Source organism: Grosmannia clavigera (genome assembly GCF_000143105.1).
Source record: "Grosmannia clavigera kw1407 unplaced genomic scaffold GCSC_161, whole genome shotgun sequence".
Taxonomy (NCBI): Eukaryota; Fungi; Ascomycota; class Sordariomycetes; order Ophiostomatales; family Ophiostomataceae; genus Leptographium; species Leptographium clavigerum.
Window position 1 is genome coordinate 972,879 of NW_014040778.1, and position 14,682 is coordinate 987,560.

The 14,682-nt window shown below is 45.1% G+C and overlaps 4 protein-coding genes across 4 annotated transcripts; 3 read left to right on the plus strand and 1 right to left on the minus strand.

Moving 5' to 3' along the window:
• Positions 1 to 7,936: 7,936 nt before the first annotated feature.
• On the plus strand, positions 7,937 to 8,447 carry CMQ_8195 (integral membrane protein mpv17 pmp22 family; the record flags this gene model as incomplete). The annotated part of the gene is made up of 2 exons (XM_014315736.1): positions 7,937 to 7,994; positions 8,059 to 8,447. The coding sequence occupies 2 exons, from the start codon at positions 7,937 to 7,939 to the stop codon at positions 8,445 to 8,447; spliced, it is 447 nt and encodes a 148-aa protein (XP_014171211.1).
• Positions 8,448 to 9,568: 1,121 nt separating this feature from the next.
• Positions 9,569 to 10,914, plus strand: CMQ_8183 (phosphoglycerate kinase; the record flags this gene model as incomplete). The annotated part of the gene is made up of 2 exons (XM_014315724.1): positions 9,569 to 10,055; positions 10,148 to 10,914. The coding sequence occupies 2 exons, from the start codon at positions 9,569 to 9,571 to the stop codon at positions 10,912 to 10,914; spliced, it is 1,254 nt and encodes a 417-aa protein (XP_014171199.1).
• A 185-nt stretch (positions 10,915 to 11,099) lies between these two features.
• On the minus strand, positions 11,100 to 11,592 carry CMQ_8293 (sem1-like protein; the record flags this gene model as incomplete). The annotated part of the gene is made up of 3 exons (XM_014315834.1): positions 11,100 to 11,139; positions 11,255 to 11,363; positions 11,457 to 11,592. 3 exons carry the CDS (start codon positions 11,590 to 11,592, stop codon positions 11,100 to 11,102), a joined length of 285 nt encoding a protein of 94 aa, XP_014171309.1.
• Positions 11,593 to 12,484: 892 nt separating this feature from the next.
• Positions 12,485 to 14,482, plus strand: CMQ_8075 (mitochondrial outer membrane protein iml-2; the record flags this gene model as incomplete). The annotated part of the gene is made up of 1 exon (XM_014315616.1): positions 12,485 to 14,482. The coding sequence occupies one exon, from the start codon at positions 12,485 to 12,487 to the stop codon at positions 14,480 to 14,482; it is 1,998 nt and encodes a 665-aa protein (XP_014171091.1).
• Between the last annotated feature and the right edge of the window lie 200 nt (positions 14,483 to 14,682).

Here is a 14,682-nt window from a genome sequence, read left to right on the forward strand (position 1 = left end):
ATTTAAATAGTGTTTTTGTGTGTTTTTTTTTTTTAAAAAAAAATGATATTTTTTTTATATGTTTTTAAAAAAAGGGGTTGTTTTTGTGGGGGTGAGCCCCCGGGAAAGATTCGGGCCGCGGCACAGGGGGGGGTTTTTTTTTTTAACAGGGGGAGACGCCCGCGGTTATTTTACAAAAGTTAAATTTTTCCCTTTTTGCCCCTTTTATGGGAGGGGGGGGAGGGCCTTTTTTTTTTGTTCGTAGGCGCACCTCTGGCGCACCAAGTGCGCAGGACAGGCGCGACCCCGTTTCTACTTGGCCCGTGCGCTAGCACGTGCTGTGGCCTGTGCGCAGACTGCGCCACGCAGCCTGCGCCACTAGCACCGCTTCTAGTTCACGATGTGCATCTAATACGCTGTGCGCATACTGCGTACGGCTTGTGCGTAGCCTGCGTCGGTCCCCTTCCTGGGGCGGCGTTACAGTTAATAATAAGGATAGCTTATTTACTAGCTAATTTTAGTAGGAACTAATGCAACTTTAAAAGGTCTAGCTAATAATATTAATAGCGTACTACTTATAAATAGATAGTAGCACTAAGATCTTTAACTAGACCTTAAAGCGCTTCTTACAAACGTTCTACAGTTGTTTGCAACACTAGTAAACGTAGGTGTTAAGTATAGTAGAGTTTGCGTATAACAACGCCTGCTATACTATAATAAAAGACCTCTTTATTCTATACGTTATATATATACTACCCTTATTTTATAGACAACTTCTTCTTTACTAAGGCTGCGGTAAAGGGCGTGTAAAAGCGTGTTAGTCGGCTATAAGCTGTCTAGCAAAAGCTAGAAGTATTATAGGAAAAAGCGATTTACTAATAAAAGAAGGGCTATAATAAGCAACGCCTATATAAGAACTTTATTAAAGGCGAATTTATAGGTTTGTTAACAAAGCACTTAAACTTAGCTAGCTTAAAGAAGCTAAACTTAACCTTCTTACGCGTCTGCATTATAAAGAAGCTAGGCCTAGTTACGTATTAGGTCGCCTTGCTATTATAGTATGCATACTAACATAACGTGTTTTACGTCTCTTGCCTTAAGCTGTAGACTGCTATAGTAAAAGACAGGGAAAAGCTTTTATTCCTAGAAATAGTAAAAGACTAAGAGGAGTATAAAGTTAAAGACATTATTACTTACCTTAGCAAGGGTTCGCAGACTTAGTTTCTAGTAAAATAGAAAGGCCAGCCGGCTAAGTATAATACCTAAGAACTAGAAAAGCACCTAGCGCACGCTAGCTATAAGTTATAGTCTTATTAAAAAACTATAAAACGCACTTATAAGAAATAAAAAGACTATAAGGCAATAGCTAGCCGTATGCTAACCGATTATTAGTTAACTACTTTAGCTATTTCTTATATAATTACACACTATAAACTACTTATTCTAGCTTTAAGGGCGCCCTTTAGAGCTATAAACTTAAAATATACTATTAAAGGGCTATTACTTAGCTACTAGCTACTTATTACTATCCTTCTTCTTTAAAGACGTCCTCTTAACCTCTTTATCCTTCTTCTTACTACTAGGCAAGCCTTTATTAACTAGTATATAGTTTCTACTAGCTGCTAACTAGCTGCCTACTAGCGCTCCCCTACTAGACGCCACTATACTACTACTACTAGCTGCTATAACCGCCTTACTACTACTAGCTATAGCACTAGGAACGGTCTTAGCGCCTTGCTAACGCTTAGCTAAGGTTAGCAACTAGCTATAGGCTTGTCGCTTACCGGGCGCCGCTAAGGGCAACGGCTAGGGAAAGACTACGGCCTAGTTAGCCTAGGCTAGTTTAACTAAGGCTGCTATAGTTTGCGCGATCCGCTTAGGCAGATTCTTTGCTCTTGCTATATAGTGCAACGTACTATTATATTTAGCTTAAACAGCCGCTACGCGCTAGGCTAGGGTAAGCATAATAAAATAAGGATTGGCCTAGGCGATAGGTTAGCAATAACTCGCCGATAAGGATAAGAGGATGTGCTATTACTTTAAGGGTAGTAGCAACTTAGGTCTACGCTTACAACAGCGTGCCTACGTCTAAAGACATTAGTAGTAAGAGCCAGGCAACCTCTGCCGCCTACTAGGCAAGCGTTAAGGTTAGCTTTAGCTTTTACTAGTACTAGTAAAGAACGCTAAGGCGTAAGGCAGCCTACTACGCCGTCTTAAACCGCTTGCGCTAAGAGCGCTAGTTGCTAGAGGCTTTAGCTTGTCTTCTTTTAGGGCGCGGCTAAGCTCCTTAGCTACTGCCGTTAACGCTATTACCTGCTAGGCGATTGCCACGCAATCGCCTAGCGCTATATTAACGTTATTAGCTGTTATTCACTAAAGTAGCAACTTGTTTATGCCGGCTAAAAACTCTTAGAGGTAGTAGGTAAGGCCCTTAATCTCCTTAAAGAGCAGTTAGTTAGCGTCTAGCTACTAGCATATATAAGGAGAGCACTTATAGGTAAGCAGAACGCGTTATTAGCTATATAGCTAGCGTAGCGCCCTAGGTTCTTAGGCGTTACTACGCATAGGAATTTATAGTAGACGTTTAAGTAAGCTTTAAGAACGCAATTTAAGTATAAGGCCTACTATAGGGTTAGCTATTATATAGTAGACACTATGCTAGCAAAGACCTACGCTTTTAAGAAATAGTGTATATGCCTAAAAAGGGCGTTTTATAGGATCCGCCTTTATAAAGAAGTCTATAAAGACTTAGGAATAGCTTTAGTTCGATATTACCTATAAGCAATTATTAGCTAGCCGTTATATAAAGACGCAAACTATTATACTAACCTACTACGCTAGTAAGTTAAAAGGGACTAAAGAAGTAAGAGTAGTCTTATAAAGTATAAACAAAATTGTTTAAAAAATATAGAATACACCTGCTTTTTAGTACCCTTAAGTAATAAAGAAGCCGCGTTATTATACGCTTAAATGCGTCTTAAAAACTTGCCTAACCTTGCTTTAATAGCAAAGTAAGAAACGTTTAAAATTAAACAAAGAGACGTCTTAGCAGCAGACTACCTTTGCCGTCTAGTAGGCAATAGTTCTATAATTGATAGGCAACAAACGGCCGCTATTGCCTTTGTCTTACCTTGCTAGTAGTTAGAAGTTATAAGCCTTGCGCCGCCGTTTTCAGTTAGCGCGCACTGCACCCTAGTGCCCCTAGTGTCTAAGGCCGGCCCCCTCTTAACACCTATTAGCGGTAACCCAAGCGTTCCCTAACTAGGATCTAAGCCGCACGCCCCTAGGGAGCTCCTACAAACCGGACAACCCTTGCATTAAGCAGGATCTGGCGTCTACTGCCGCCATAGACCAAGCAGTATATATGCGCTTCCATGTTACCCGAATGTAGTCGCACTAGCGAGCGGTCCGCGACCGCTCGGCGACAGCTAATAACCTAGGGCACTTGACTCTTTTTCCTACCTTATACAGGAGGTTTTTTAACGAGCAAGTAGCTACTGCGTGTGCACCTTTAAGCTGACGAGGGCGTTACTTAGGGAGGAGGGGAATAGTATAAGGGTATTCTACACACGTAACCCTACGCACCGGTTTGGCAACTAGTTGCTTACTAAGCGTCGGACTTAACAAACTATCTTGACGTGTTGCACGGGACTAGCATAGCTACTAAGCTGCGCTACGCCCTACTAGGGTTGCGCTACACTGCATCTTCTAGCCACGTATAAATTAACTAGCAGGCCTTCGCCTACTAGTCCCCTATAGTTCGTTAAGTTAAAGTCTTAATATAATAGTATAAACTAGTTAAGCCTTTGTGACTACGCATTGCATACTAGCCCCTTACAATAACCTAGAGCGCTTAACTCTTTTTCCTAACTTTATAAGAGGAGGTTTTTTAACGAGCAAGTGGCTGCCGCGTGTACACCTCTAGGCTAACAGGGGCGTTACCTAGGGAGGGGGGGGATAGTGTAAGGGTATTCTACACACGCGTCCCTACGCACCGGTTTAGCAACTAGTCGCTTACTAAGCGATGGACTTAACGAACTATCTTAACACGTTGCACAGGACTAGCACAGCCACTTAGCTGTGCCACGCCCTACTAGGGTTGCGCTACACCGTATTTTCTAGCCACGTATATATTAGCTGGCAGGCCTTCGCTTACTAGTCTCTTATAGTTCGTTAAGTTAAAGTCTTAATACAATAGTACAAACTAGTTAAGCCTTCGTAACTACGCATTGCACACCACCCTTTACAGCTAAGGCTAGACACTTTAAGCTAAAGGATTTACGTAGCATCCGCGCCTTTAAACTAGAAGAGGCGTACTATATTAACCTAGGCAACTTTAAGCACATAGCACTAGAAGGCGTTAAATACTTTTTAGTAATTAAAGACAAGTTTATAGGCGTGTTAAAGGTGCTTACGCATAAGCGAAAGTCAGAAGCACCAGCCGCAATTAAAGCGGCAATTAAAAGAAATGCGAACGTATTAAGGTATGCCTCTACGGATTTACGTCGATAACAGCACAAATATCTTGATTACTTTTCTAGAGCGCTATTGCGCTACTAGGGGCACTAGACTAGTGCCTAGCCCTGTCTACAACTTAGCCGAGAACGAGGGAGCAGAGAGAGCTATAAAGGATATTGTAATATGCACTAGATTGTTGCATCTATAAGGCAGAATCCCGTTAGCCTTATGGCCTAAAGTCTGCCTAAGCGCAGCCTATATCCACAACCACGTCGCTAACAGCTAAGAGGAAGTTCATATTGCTAAATAGCATTATAATAGCGACCGAAAAGACTTTATTCTTAACGTCTTTTACCTTTGCACCGTCGGAAGCAGAGTAATCGTAAGGATCCCTAACTAGGTAATTTAATAAAAGAGCACTAGCAAGCTAGAAGAGAGAGGCGAAGAGGGCATGCTTTTAGGGTTTAAAGGCACACACCTATACCGAGTCTGGCTTATTGACAGACAAAAGATGACTGTTACGAAGGACGTGCACATCTTTAAGGACATGGTAGATAACGCTAATTTAATCAAATCGTGGCTAAAGGGAGTATAGAGACGCAGTAAGAAGATAACTATTAACGAGAAGGAGCTCGAGCACGACGTCGTTATGCTAGTTCCTGACGCTAACGTTAAGGGGGAGTATGGTAAGCTCCCTAATAATCCAGAGAATACGTTTAACTTAGAAGATTTCGACGAGCCTTTTCGCGAAATATCTTGCATCACCGCCATGCCGTAGGCATTAGCAAGTTTGATCAAAACAACAACAGCATAGAATTCGATCGAGACGAGCGCCGCACCGCTGGCGTAGGACGTGTGCACCACGTTCGAAGTCAACGATACTGCTACGACAAAACCTTCCTCCACTTCCCCTTATAGCAAGCATTGTGCAGCCAACTAGAAACCTATTAATCCCGACAAACTCTCCGTTTTAAATGCCTTGTTAGGCCTAAATGCACGCCCTTAGCGCGAAGCTATATATAAGGAAATTAACAACTTAATAAAGAGGGACGTGTTTAGATTTATAGACCGTCCTAAGGATAGGAAAACCATTATGAGTAGATAGGTACTCTAGCAGAAGAGAGAGATAGATTAAGAAGAGATTAAAAAGAAAGCTAGACTAGTAGCTTAAGGCTTCTAGCAAAGACAAGGAGTCGATTACAACAAGACCTTTGCTTTAACCTTTAGAGCAGATTTATAGCGCATGCTAGTGGCGTTGTTAGCTTAGTTCGGGTAGACGTTACGCTAATTCGACATTATTGCAGCCTACCTTTACAAACTGCTAGAAGAGGATATATATAAAGTAAGGGGAGTTATTTTATAAATACTTTAAGTCTTAACCTAACGTTGCGCGCTGCCTTAGGTAGGCACGTTATAAGGTTATTTGGTTGTAGCAAGCCTTATACGGTCTTAAATAGGCAGGTTACTAGTGGCAGAAGAAGTTAAGAGAGATAATGGCTAAGGTTAGCCTACAACCTCTCTTAACTAACCTAGCGACCTATTATAGCAAGGGGATTACTGTTGTAACCTATATTAATAATGCTCTATACGCAGGCAAAGACAAGGCGCTAACTAAGTTTGAACTAGAAATGTAGCAACTCTTAGAGATAGAGATAACAGCTATACTTAAATAGCTACTAAGAGTTAAAATCGGTATTACTATAGTGCTAGGAGGCACCTAGATTAGCCTCTCTTAAAAGTCTTATCTTTACAATTTACTTTAAACTAAGAGTATAAACAATGCTTATTTAGTAGTAACACTAATTACTAACATAGTAACGCCTAACAAAGATTAGCCCTTAGCTAACACCTAGCACTACTAGCACGTTAACAGGAAGTTAATCTACTTAGGGGTAATAACTAAACCTAACTACGCTTTTGCTATACACTAGCATTTAAAAGTTATAAAGTCTCCTAGAGAGACTTACGCCCGCTTAATTAAATGTGTGCTATAGTATATTCGCAGTAAAGAAGAGTTCGCGATTGTTTTTACCCGCCAACAAGCACCGCCTAAGGGGCACGTTACCGTTAACGGCTAGGTCGATGCCTCCTAGGCAGATAACCCTGTTAATCGCCGCTCTACTTACGGCTTTGTGTTTAGAATAGCTGGCGGCCTAGTCTTGTGGTGCGCCAAAAAGCTACCCACCGTCAGCACTTCGACGTATAAAGCTAAATACGGCGCGGCGTACTTCGCCACGACGCAGGCCAAGTGGATCGAACAATTCCTTCTAGAGTTAGGCTTTATAGCGGACATTACGCTATTCGTGGACAACAACTCCGCGATCAGCCTTACTAAGAAGCTAGAGTTTCAGGAGCGATCAAAGCACTTTAATGTCAAATGGCATTACTTTCGGGAGTGCGCTTTGAGCGGTTTACTGACGGTGGAATACGTGCCGTCAGAGGATCAAATTGCTAACATCCTGACCAAGGCCACGCCGAAAGCGACGTTCGAGCGTCTGCTGCCCCGTCTGATGGGCTGGGAGCCCTGAGTGAAGGAGCTTTTTGGAGGCTATTCAGAGCCTCGTGTTCACAGTTTTCTGCACAAGCAGAGGAAGCCTTTGGCTTCATTTGGTGATCTTGGGCTGGGAGGATAAACGGTCTATAACACGTGCGCCATTCAGGGGGAGTGTGAAGCTCTAGAATGGAGCGCACTGTGATCGTTCTGACTAATGCCAGCAACGCGGCCTCTCATTGGTCAGACAGATAAAAGTGGGGACTAACCCCAGTGAAATCTCTGCACCAGTGAAGGCGCGCCATGTACCCTCTCCTAGCTAGTTACAACACGCAGATCATCAGCCACATCGTGAAGACCCCATACAGTGCACCGCTACCCCTGCCATAAGCATTAGTTGTGACACATATGTATAGCGATATCGGTGGGGTTACATAATCCGTGTCGAAATCTGGGGTATGGAGCATTTACCTTACTAAAGGCTGTGGCGCAGCTCGGCGGCTGACTGAGCATCCTTAATGGTTTGTCGAGTAGACATTTGCACATAGCAGCCGATTCCACTCACAATCATCAATACCCATCTACCGGACGCGAGCAAGGACTCTGCATACAAGCTGACAATAACTACGTTGCATAGGGTAAAGAGATCGTTGTCTTGTGCTTGGATACATGGTAATCAATGACAACGCAGTTTTAAAAAGCACGAGGAGATCGATGATGCAAGGCATTTCTTTCTAATCCGCCCATTTCCATTATCTCCACCTCTCTGCCCGGGTTTCCATCTTATCTGCCAGCATGACTTGGGCATTGTCTCGACGCCAGTTTTCTCGGGCGTTAAATAGCAAGTTTATATATGGCTATATTGTCTGTACCCCTCTCTGTTTTTACAGAAACTCCAACAATTAAAACAGCAGCGAAACGAGAGCACAGAACACGTCGAGAGGGAGGGTAATATATACTGACTTAATATAACAGTCAGTTTCTCATTGTATCATTTTATTTATCGAAATGGCTATCATCGCAAGGCTGGCTACAAGATTTAATACTCGCTACGAGGAACGGCCTGGTAAGTCTAACATTAACCGGTTATTTGTGATTTGTTAACAGAATTCCTAATATTTTGCTCGCAGTTCTTACCATGATGGTAACAAATGCTGTGCTTGGTGGTATCGCCGACACAGTTGCTCAATCGATCACTTCTATTCGAACTCGTCAACAGTCTCTTGGGAGAGACGCAGATGCGAAAGACGACACCCACAACATCGAGATTTGGGAAAGAAACAAGCAGAGTGTTATCATTGATCGAGAGCTCATACCAACAACCAAATTGCTTGCGCCGCCATTTGACTTCGAGCGCCTTACCCGCTTCATGGCATATGGGTTCGGCATGGCACCTATACAGTTCAAATGGTTTCGTTTCCTCGAGAATTGCTTCCCTGTTACGAGCAAAAGTGCAATGGCCCCTTCTCTAAAACGAGTTATACTCGACCAACTGATATTCGCTCCTGTGGGTACGTGAAACATTACAGCGTTTAAAGAAGAGGCACAGCAAAAGAAAATAATAATAATGGTGGATATTCTTTCTCATCACCGACAGCTGATATTTGTTTATGACAGGCATTGCGTGGTTTTTTACCGTTATGACTGTCACTGATGGTGGTGATCATCGCGCGGTTCAGCATAAACTGCGCGACATGTTCGTACCTACACTAAAGGCCAACTTCATGATCTGGCCGGCTGTGCAGATTATTAATTTTCGCTTCATGCCGGTTCAATTCCAGCTTGTTCGTCACTGATCCCCCCTCCTCACGTTTCGGGGAGAACTAATATGAATGTTGCAGCCGTTTGTATCAACCATAGGTATAGCATGGACTGCTTATCTATCTCTCACGAATTCATCGGAGGACGTCCAAGAAAAGAAGTCTTTCATTCCAGATACCCCGAGAATGTGCTGACCACGAATGCCGTCGGCACATATGGAGACGAGTATACGAATCCAGCAGTAGCAGCTGCGTTGTCACCACGTTGTTGCATGAGACTTGTGCTGCACTGATATCTTATTGGCGCTTGTATTGGGGTGTGCTTCTACTTTCAAATTGGCGCATATACTGATTTATGCTACTTGCTTTGTGCTCGCGGCGTTATGACTAGGCAAGTTGAGTAAAATCAGCAGGCAAGTCATCTCATTCTACTAGTACGGCATGTGAATGACCTGACCCCATAATATGCTTTGGAAAATGTGGGCTTTTTAAAGATGCGTACGAGATGCAGACAGCGACAGAGTGGGCTGTCTGGAGAGCGAAAGGGAAGCACAGAGAAGCTATATGTAGAATAACGATCAGCTCATTGTCATGCTATGATATGGGCTTAGGGTACAAATATCGAGATAGTCAAATTACCGCACTAACAGCTTTATGGGTAAAAAAATTGACTTCAGATACTTGCCTATCGCGCAGAGCTTCAGAACTAGTACCTTTAACCCCGCACCTCTCAAAGTACTTGTGCTTTGCTCGCCTTTAACTGCCGCACCTTCCCGTTCTTTTTCTTCTGTTACTCTGTCTAAATCTACACAACAAGTACCGTGATCGAAACTCTTCTTCTGACTCACGCCTCCAATTACCTGATTTTTAAGGAAGCAGTATGTCTTTGTCAAACAAGCTATCTATCGAGGATGTCGATGTGAAGGGCAAGCGCGTCCTCATTCGGGTCGACTTTAACGTTCCCCTTGACGCCAACAAAAAGGTCACCAACACCCAGCGTATTGTAGGCGCCATTCCAACTATCAAGTATACTCTTGACCATGGAGCAAAGACGGTTGTCCTGATGTCACACCTTGGCCGCCCCAATGGACTCCCAAACCCGAAGTATAGTCTCGCCCCTGTCGTTCCTGAGCTGGAGAAGTTGCTCGGGAAGAAGGTTACCATCGCACCTGATAGTGTTGGGCCAGAGGTTGAAAATATCGTAAACAACGCGGCCGACGGCGATGTGATTCTTCTGGAAAACTTGCGCTTCCACATCGAAGAAGAAGGAAAGGGTGTTGACGAAAATGGGAACAAGATTAAGGCCGACAAGGAAAAGGTGGAAGGGTTTCGCGAGGGCTTGACAAAGCTTGGAGATGTCTACATCAGTAAGTCATTGGAAGTTTGCCGTCCTGCCTTCAAAGTCTGGTGCCCGCAACTATGACCTAGTCGCAACTTGCTGACACTGTTCGGACCACAGACGACGCGTTTGGCACGGCCCACCGTGCCCACTCCTCGATGGTTGGTGTTAACCTGCCGCAAAAGGCAGCTGGATTTTTGATGAAGAAGGAGCTGGACTATTTCGCAAAGGCTTTGGAGAATCCCAAGCGTCCCTTCTTGGCCATCCTCGGTGGTGCCAAGGTTTCGGACAAAATCCAGCTTGTCAACAACCTGCTCGACAAAGTCAACACGCTGATTATCTGCGGCGGTATGGCCTTCACCTTCAAGAAGACGCTGTACAACGTACCTATCGGCAACTCTCTATTTGACGAAGCCGGCTCAAAGACGGTGAAGGAGCTCGTGGAGAAGGCCGAGAAAAATGGAGTCAAGCTTGTGCTGCCAGTCGATTATGTCACTGCTGATAAATTTGACCCCAATGCGACCACAAGCACGGCGACTGACGAGGGTGGAATTCCAGATGGATGGATGGGATTGGACTGCGGCGAAGAGAGCATCAAGCTTTACCAGCAAGCTATTGATGAGGCCCAAACGATTCTCTGGAATGGCCCCCCTGGTGTGTTCGAATTTGAAAAGTTCGCGAACGGCACGAAGGCGACTCTTGATGCTGCCGTCAAGGCGGCCCAGGATGGAAAAATTGTCATAATTGGTGGAGGTGATACTGCGACTGTGGCTGCTAAGTACGGCGTTGAGGCCAAACTCAGTCATGTTTCGACGGGCGGCGGCGCCAGCCTAGAGTTGCTAGAGGGGAAGGCTCTTCCTGGTGTCGTTGCCCTGAGCACTAAATAGGTGCTATGTCTGTCATACTGGATTGAAGAGAACACATTTCTTCTTCAGCCTCTCAGATACCCGGTTAAATATATGCAACATCAATGCTAGGTTTAAGATACATATAGAGTTGATCGTCAGGCAAATACTGTTGCTCAGCTGTTCCAATGTACTACTATAAACCCGCCCAACCTCCCTCTTGAATATTATCTTCTCTTCGATGCGTCCACCTTTTTGAGTTCCTCTCTGATTGAAAACAGAGATAGTCAGTGTCCGTGAAGCAATATCAACTAATCACAATAAAAGAGGGCAAGGGGAGAGGGGTAGGCCTGTAAAGCCAGACAAGGATGGCGTGACATACTTTAGTTGTGCCGAAAAATCGTCACTAGTATCATCATCGTCCCATGACTCATCCCAGAGATGCTTCGTAGCTCCTTCACTTGCTGCTTCTGTTTCTTCAACGCTCCAGTCTAATTTGATACAGCCGTTAGCTTGGGAGCGTATGCCTATGGCACAACTGAGAAAAGCAGAAAATCATCCAGATATCGGGCAACTGCACATACCGTCAACAGGGAAGTCTTCAAACTCGTCATCTTCCTCCAGTGCAGTGGATTTCGGTGGATGTTGCTCAGGCTTTTGTTCGGATGTGGAAATCGGAAGACGCTCGCTGCCTTTCTCAGAGTTTGATGTTGGTGCCATTGTGACAAACGTATGTCAATTCTCTTCAGGTGGTATGAGCTTCCTTGCAGGTCTAAACCAGGTTGGTCAAGAGCGAGAGGAGTACGTCGTTGTGGTTGTTGCACAAGCTTTTTGTTAAGATGCAGTTTCCCAAGATACGATAACGATGGAAGAACAGGCAGTACATGGATGACAACACTCAAATAAAGCCGGAAGTCACCGCCTTCCAAAACAGGCAGCACTACGGAGTAGTAAGATATTATATCAATACTCGTATATTATTCCGTTACTTCGTTTCTCCGTACCAAGTATTTTTCCAACGCAAGTACGGAGTAATACGAGGTGATACCTAATCTGTAAGATACGTAAGATACATAAGATGCATACGAAACAGCCCCTGCTAAGAAATGAGATACTGAGACCAAAAAACGCAGGCTCATCAGCCGTAAGATACTGGCTAATTCTGAACTTTGCAACCAAACCGGATACATAGTGGTCACTTGCTGCACCCTCGATGTGGGATACATATCTCACTATGGAGTAGCTGTCCAGCATCTTCCGCAGTGGGCCGCCCTAGATATCCGACATACGACGGACATATACTCCGTATGGAACATCGATCGTCTTGTCGCTTACGAGTACATGGCTGATAGGAGCTAGTGAGGTATTTTATAAAAGGTGCACAACATATTGCTACTGTAGATTTTGTGGTCTCAATTGATAGTCTTACTTATGGTCGGCCCCACTCCACTACAATTAAAGCTGCTCATGGTAGATTAGTCCGCTGTGCCGCTGCCACAGACGGCGTTTTGGTCCTTTACCTTCGTTTACGGAGTACAGTTCTTCTCATTTTCTGTTCCTCAAACCAAGGCATATTAATTTTTCAAGGGAAGCATAATCGGGGCAATTGAACATGTCGCTTAGAAATTGGTTCCGTGGCGTCCCTGCTTCTACGCCGGCCGGAAGAGCAAGCTCTGGCCCCAGTCCGGTTGTCTCAGCGTCTACGTCTGCTGCCGCTATAGCAGACAGCGAGCAAGATGGCGAGATCCCAGATCTTGAAGATGCCATGGCGGCTACGGCACTAATATTGAACGGTGATATCAATGGGGCAGAGGCTCGGCTTCGACGGCGTAAAGATGGCTCTACTTTTCACCAACTCGGCCTGGGTATCTCCACTTTTGTGGCCTCCGTCCTTGGATTCGAAAAAGATATCATGGCTGAAGCTACGGCACGCCTCATCGATTGTGAGGCTCGCGCATGGGCCGATATGAAAAAAGCTCAGAAACAGGCAGCAATGCAGTCATCTACTCAACCACAACCGTCTGTTCATGGAAAGCCAGCCACTCAGACGTATCCTCCCGGCAGCGAGTTCGCTTTGGTGCACGCTGAGGCACAATTGATGCTGGCAATTATTGCTGTTCTGCACGAGAGCTTGACGGAAGCAATAAAGGGATTCTATAAATTGCGCAAAGTATATATCTCGCTCAACGGTATCATGGAGTCCGAAATTGCCTTTTTCAATCACGAAAATGGCATCACAGGAAAGATCGCAGAACGCTCAGCTCTAACAGAGGACAAAATGCCAGGCACGTTTGACGACGCCGAGTTTACCTCTGTAGAGTCAAGCGATAATAGTGATACTGGCCGTGTGGATGGTACCCGCGACGATTTCGTGGTTGGAGCAAACACACTAGACGCAATGAGGCGGATAGTAACGCCAAGAAATTCGCCGAAGTCCCGTGTCACCTTCCCTCATGCTGAAGAAGCAAATATCGGCTCTAAAAACGGTCACAATGATTTCACAGACTCAGTGGATATATTCGTGCATTCAGGCGCCAATATGTGTTTTGGCATTCTGTTGCTGCTAATTTTAATGGTCCCGCCTGCGTTCTCAAGGCTTCTCTACGTCATCGGGTTCAAAGGCGATCGCGATCGCGGTGTTCGTATGCTTTGGCGAAGCACTAAGTTCGATAATGTCAACGGAGGGGTGGCTGGCCTGGTTCTGCTGGCATACTACAACGGCTCCATCGGATACTGTGACATTATCCCCACGCAGGCAGATGTCAAAGAACTGGCTGACCCGGAGGAGATAGTCGGATACCCCCGGAAGCGATGCAAGAACCTCCTGGAACAAATGAGATCTCTTTACCCGGATAGTATGTTATGGAGACTCGAAGAAGCAAGAGCCCTGGCAATTGGACGAAACATTGAGGAAGCCATCGGCATACTTTCTATGGGCGATGCAGGACGCATGCGGCAAATTACAGCCTTGACTAAATTTGAGCTGGCGCTCAATGCTATGTGCGCTATGGATTGGCGCTTGATGCGCGACGCATTTCTGCACTGCGTAAAGCTCAATGACTGGTCGCACGCTTTATATTACTACAACGCCGGTTGTGCAGAGTTGGAGTTGTACCGTGATGCTTTTGACCAAGCCTCTTCGCTCCTGGACGAGGCCAAAAAGTCAGAGGCAAAAACCGCAGCTTCCAAGCACAAAAAGGCAGCCGAGGATTTATTTCGCCTGGCGCCAACCATGGCTGGTAAAAAGAAGTTCATGTCACGGCAGATGCCGTTCGACGCGTTTGTTATACGCAAAATCACAAAATGGGAGGAGCGTGCTAAAGCATTAAATATCGACCTAGCAGATTCGATAGGAGCAAGTCCTGCCCAGGAAATGATTTACTTGTGGAATGGTAGTAAAAGAATGCGTGCCAGATTTTTGGAGAAAGCTCTGACATGCCTTCGATGGAAGAGGTGTACGGCAGGTCTGGACGTAGTCAAGGTGTTCAGAGCCACAACAGACGAGTGGACCATGGGAAATTTGTGCCAGGTATCGTTGATGCGGTCGCTGGGACGAACTGAAGATGCACGAGTGGTGCTGGAACGTGATATATTAGTACACGACCGGTAAGCAATGAGGCCCTCGATAGCCTCGAGTCGCATATTACTAACAAGCTCATAGGACTTCCTTTAAAGGCCCCGGTAAAGACGATTACGTACTGCCAGCAGCCCACTATGAAGCTGCGGCTCTGTTTTGGCATGAAGCATGTGACCCTACTTTATACCCTTCTGATGTGAACGCCATTGACGCGTTTCGACACAGAAAAGTTG